This window comes from Erythrolamprus reginae, chromosome 4, assembly GCF_031021105.1.
Source record: "Erythrolamprus reginae isolate rEryReg1 chromosome 4, rEryReg1.hap1, whole genome shotgun sequence".
NCBI lineage: Eukaryota > Metazoa > Chordata > Lepidosauria > Squamata > Dipsadidae > Erythrolamprus > Erythrolamprus reginae.
Window position 1 is genome coordinate 84,801,454 of NC_091953.1, and position 6,000 is coordinate 84,807,453.

Here is a 6,000-nt window from a genome sequence, read left to right on the forward strand (position 1 = left end):
TTTGTTACTATGTCAAGTTGTTGATTCCTGCCGGTTGTTCCCTATAAATAGTTAAAAGACCCGCGCTTTCCTCTCAGCACCATATTCACTGTGTATTTGACAGTCACGTGCAGACAGCGTCTATTTGACAGAGCTCAATAAACAAGAGTTTTTCTCTACATTATTGCCTCTTCTGATTCATTTTACTTACAGCATGGCACTGGGCTGGCCAACAGCACACCCTCCCTTACCCAAAAGCAGCCACCACTGGCCTTACTGCATTCATACTATACCACACCAGACACCAATGCACAATCCCCTATCCATCAGCTACCTCCCACCCAGCTATGCTCACAATGCACTGCAACAGCTATTAACTTACTCACCAACCTGCTTGGGAACCACCAAAAATGTATGACTGCTGGTTTCCCTACTGACCTTGCTTGTTGGAAGCTAGCAGAAAATTGCAAGGAGACCTCACTTAAAACCCATTTTCCTTAAGAATGACAACAGGGACTGTCATGGTTTCCTTCCCTAAACAACACATGATGTCATGTTTTATTACAACATTGTTTAGCAATGAAAATTCTAGTCCTAATTAAATGACTGGTGGAAATCATACATTTTTGTTTAATAAAATAAACGTAATTGGACTACAAAAGGGTCCAGTTTAAAAAAGAGCTCATCATGCAAACTAACGCTGTACAAATGCAACTATTTCCAGTATTTGGGGGATACACATTTAGGACATGTTTGTAATTCTTTAAACCAAGATTGTATTTTTTTTCCAGTCTTACAGTATAGCTGAGCAACTGCAGAATCCTGAGGAAAGAAACAGCTATTTTAAGAAGCTGCAGACAGGCACAATGATATGAGCCTTGTACACTCTGAAGCACATATTTGCTTCTGAACATGAAGTAATGCAGAGTCATAATATAGATTATTTTCAGAGACATTAGCTAATAATCTGGGTTTTTTTCTGTTCCTATGATCACGTATCCTATGTAACTAAATACAAAGCCATCATTACAATTGCTCTAGAAAATTTCCTTCTTGTTCATAAAACCAAACAATATCCTGGGGCAGGAAATCAGCAAAAAAAATTAGGAATTGATGTTGCTGCTAAATGTGAACAAGGCCTTGAAATCAACTGATCTGAATCCCAGTAATTCCAATCCCAGTCATGTCTGACCCTGTCTGTAATTCATACCAACAAGGCTACATAGAAAATTGTTTTTTACTTCGGTTTTTGCAAAAGTATTTTGAGCTAAATTTTACAGATTAACCAGTTCGACTACTGTAACGTTCTCTACATGGGGCTACCTTTGAAAAGTGTTCGGAAACTTCAGATCGTGCAGAATGCAGCTGAGAGAGCACTCATGGGCTTTCCCAAATATGCCCATGTTACACCAACACTCCGCAGTCTGCATTGGTTGCCGATCAGTTTCCAGTCACAATTCAAAGTGTTGGTTATGACCTATAAAGCCCTTCATGGCACCGGACCAGATTATCTCAGGGACCGCCTTCTGCTGCACGAATCCCAGCAACCAGTTAGGTCCCACAGAGTGGGTCTTCTCCGGGTCCCGTCAACTAAACCAGTGTTTTTCAACCAGTGTGCCACGGCACACTAGTGTGCCGCGAGACATGGTCAGGTGTGCCGCGAAGCTCAGAGAGAGAAAGAAAACAAGAGTGAGAGAGAGAAAGAATGCAAGAGAGAGAGAAAGAAAGAGAGAGAAAGAGAGAAAGAAAGAAAGAGAGAGAGACAAAAAGAAAACAAGAGAGAGAGAAAGAAAGAAAGAAAGAGAGAGAGAAAGCAAGACAGAGAGAAAGCAAGAGAGAGAAAAAGAAAATGAGAGAAAGAAAGAAAGAAAGAAAAGAAAGAAAGAGAGAGAGAGAAAGAAAGCAAGGGAGAGAGCAAGAGATAGAGAGAGAGAGAGAAAGCGAGGGAGGGAAGGTGGGAGAGAGAAAGACAGAGGGAGGGAGGGAGGGAGAAAAAGAGCAAAAAAGTGGAAGGAAGGAAGAGAGAAAGAAAGAAAGAGGGATGAAGAGAGAGAAAAAAAAGAAGGGAGAGAAAGCAGGAGGGAGAGAGAAATAGAGCAAAAGGGAGGAAGAGAGAAAAAAAATTGTCCAAACTTTTTTTAGCCGTCCCCCCCCCCTCAATGTGCCCCAGGATTTTGTAAATGTAAAAAATGTGCCGCGGCTCAAAAAAGGTTGAAAATCATTGAACTAAACAATGTCGCTTGGCGGGACCCAGGGGAAAAGCCTTCTCTGTGGCGGCCCCGGCCCTCTGGAACCAACTCCGCCCAGAGATTAGAATTGCCCCCACCCTTCTTGTCCTTCATAAGCTGCTTAAAACCCACCTCTGTCGCCTGACATGGGGGAACTGAGATACTCTTTTCCCCTAGGCCTTTACAATTTACACATGGTATGTCTGTATGTATGTTTGGTTTTTATAATAATGGGTTTTTAACTGTTTTTAGTATTGGATTATTATTATATGCTGTTTTATTACTGTTGTTAGCCGCCCCGAGTCTGCAGAGAGGGGCGGCATATAAATCCAATAAATAAATAAATAAATATGCAAGCTGTCTTCTTATCTGATAGAGCTTGCTTCCATGGTAGCAAAACATATAACCAATAAGCAAGAACACTTTAGGTTTACATTAAAGTGATTGCATGAATTGAAGTTTTCAGTATAGTAGATCCTTTACAACCATCCTCAAACATTACACGAAATACAATCAGCTTTTTAAGTATATCATGAAAAGAATATGATATATAACATTCAATAAAAATAAGAGTGGAATCTTTCATTCATAATTTTATTTAGATAAGTATTTGAACTTGTTACCAGGTAAGATTACAGCCTAAAAATAACACATAATGTACAGTATTTCATTAGCCAGATGCCCACAAATTGTGAAAGTATATATGGAAGTGCAAACATTAAAAATGAATTATTCCTGGGCAGGCAAGCAAATGTCACACTCTGTACAAACATCCTACTGATTCTGCTGCCCACATTTGCTACTGTCTACTGCTGCTTCTCAGGTAATATTATAAATCCTTTATTTCATTCTTCCTTGTAACTTACTAATGCTATGTTGTTTCACAGTTGCCAACATCTCAGTAATGTCTTCTGCCTTGCCCTGAATATTATTTTCTATTTTTTCTTTTATGCAGTTGTTCCCAATGCTTAAAAAAATCACATACTGAATAAAAAGTATTTTAGGGCTACATTTATTTTGCCCCTTTTCTTTGTTTTATTTGTCCCTACTAGTGATACCCAGGAAATCAGATAAATATTAATGTTATCTGACATCTTAAAACATTTGGAGTTGTCAAAATTAGTTTTGATTGCAGGGGATTGGGGAATTGAGATTCTAGCACTTCGGAAGAATTCCAATGTTCTTAAGCTTTGCCTGGCAATTTATAAATAATAAAGCAACATTGACACGGATAAAGGACAGCATTTGGACACAAACACTAGTACAAACAAACCTTATGAAGAATAGCAACCAACCCCTTATTTTCAGAATAGCATAAAATAAAATAAAAACATGAAACATCATTTAAGAATTTGATAGCATAAAATTATTATAATTCATTCTGAAAATAACAATAATATTGGTATCTTTACAAGTTATCACTCATTTCTATAAAGATGTGATCACTTTTAACAAAAGTATTAAACTAAATTATATAAAGATTATGGGGAAAAATAGGATTAAAGCTGATGAGACAGAAACCAGCAATAGCTGGGCAAGAAGGAGAAGTTATATAAGTAGTATTTATTAGCTGCTTTACAAAGTGAAATGTTTGGTAACTTAAAAATGTGTGAGTAAAAAACAAAAAGTTCATATTGGTAAAAAAAAGCTTGTAGGTAAATATGCTGCATGTAACTGGCCTTCATTCTTGTCTGTAATAACACAAATAGTATAGCAGAGTCTTGTGTAAGAGTCTTCTACTGAGTAACCCAATTCTTGAATAAGAGATTAAGTGTCAAAAGAGCTGTGAAATAACACTGCCGATTTGGAAGTTCTTGATTTCACATCTGTAGTATTTGTCAATGTTAGTATACTCGTACTGTATAAAATTATCTAATAAGAGGTTTTTCTTGGTCTACACTCCATTTCAATGACTTTAGATCAGAAAAAATACATTTTGTCCAGTCTGAAAATGAAACATGCTTATTATTCAATCAAAAGTTGATTTGTAATGTTTCATTTACAAAGTTCATCAGCTCAAACCCTTTCATTATTTACTGTTTCTTAGAACTACATTTTTGGGCTACTACTCATACCTTGCATTATAACCAATGCAACTGTCAAAATAATTAATATTTTAAAAAACAACATGAACAAATGAAGGTCTTTTCTTTAGAAATCCTCTCTGCAAGATGAGAAGCTAGTGGAAGAGAACTTAATATGAAAAAGGGAGTAAAGTACACCTGTAGCAGATCATTAAAGGATATGTACCATCTTTCTTTGAGAATGAGTAGATTTTCATATCATGTGCCTCCAATGAATTCTTTGAACTACACTGAAATAAATCTCAATCAGATCCTTAGTATTTCTGTGAGTCTGACTTTTTTTCTAAAAGTTTCCTTTCTCCTCTTTATATTCAATGGGTGTTGTGAGAGGTGGGTAAGGCTACATTTCACAGATGCTACACGAAACCAAAATAGATACTCCAGCACTATCAACCGATGACAAACTGGGTTATTTGGCATCTTCTCTAAAAAAAATATCCGTGATGCAGTTCTAACTTCAAACAAGACAAGGAGACCAACTAGGTACGGTCACAACTCAAGTAAAACTGAAGTGTGGGCGTTTAAGGCAAGCTTTTGAGCCGGTGGAAATGTTTTCTTTTAAAAAAATAAAAAGCTGCGAAGCATTTCCAAGTACAGTACAGTACAGTACATCCAACTGGAAGTTCACCCCAGATAATTTAGATCCAAGGGCTTGGGAAGCGTTGAGGGATCTTTTTCAGCCTAGCTTCATTCTAGCGACGCGCTGGAAATCGCCCCCAAGTTCATTTCCAGGGACACAAGCACGACGCAGCTCCCACTCGAGTTCTGGACTCAGCGCCGCTTGCCCTGGAGAGAGCCGGGGACCCATCCTCATTTCCCCAGGTATCGCCGCCCCCCATGCCGAAAACCTGGGGGGGGGGAATCACCGGCTTTTTGCTGCTAACTCAGAGCAGCTGCCCCGACCCAGCAGAAGGTACCACCAACTGGGCAACGAAGACCTTGACTCAAGCGGCAAAGCAAGTTGGATTAACGACTCACCTCACAAATTCCTTCCATTTCTCTACGGCCCCCCCCAGCACTACAGAGAACAGCGCCGGAACTGACATGATAAGCAGTATAGGCGGCGGCAACAGCAGTGGCGGCAATTCGGGGGGAGGGAGGGAATGGGGACGACGACGTAGGAGAAGCAGCGGCGCTTACCCGGAGAGCTTAGCGATCTTGACAAAGCTAAACACATCCATCCAGGGGAACCGCCTAAGCAACGCCTCACTTGCGCACTCGCTCGCTCATTCCAGCAACGGCTCCGTGCCATGGAGAGGGTTGTGCATGGTTGTTTTCCTTCTCCAGCAACAGCGGCTACCCCTGCCGAGAAAATAGTCGGCTATCCTGCTATTCCCCCACCTCCCTCCCGCCGGCAGCTAAGCGTGCAATATCCACCGGCACCTCGAAGATCTTGGAGAAGCGCGCGCACCCCCGCGCGCTTCCCGGCTTAGCTCGCTGAGGCGTTCGCAGCGAGGGAGCGCGCGTGCCTCCGCGCCTGCGCAGAGGTCTGCCTCGCGCGCAGAGCGAGGAGCCCCGGGAAGAGGCAGGAGCCCCTAACGGGCAGTGAGCGAGGCAGCGGCAGCGCCGCCGGCGGCTTGAATTTGGAAAGGGCGAATGAAAGCTCCGCCTCCTCCCACAAGAAGAAAGCGGCCGAAGCTCTCGGGTTCAAAGCCGTTTTCAATTTTTAGTGGTTATTGTTTTTACCTGAAGCTAGGTTCCTTATCATC

General features: G+C 41.1%; 1 protein-coding gene across 4 annotated transcripts in view; it reads right to left on the reverse strand.

Annotated features, from left to right (window-relative positions):
• Positions 1-5,654, reverse strand: part of FRMPD4 (FERM and PDZ domain containing 4) — a 295,945-nt gene extending 290,291 nt beyond the window's left edge. For 2 of the 4 annotated variants that reach the window (XM_070750807.1, XM_070750812.1), the window contains exon 1: positions 5,432-5,654. In XM_070750807.1, the coding sequence (XP_070606908.1) occupies positions 5,432-5,472 (41 nt within the window). In that variant the 5' untranslated portion in view covers positions 5,473-5,654. Of the gene's footprint in view, positions 1-5,269; positions 5,305-5,431 lie in introns of those variants that run through there. The other 2 variants (XM_070750808.1, XM_070750811.1) reach the window with 2 other exon arrangements.
• Positions 5,655-6,000: the final 346 nt, after the last annotated feature.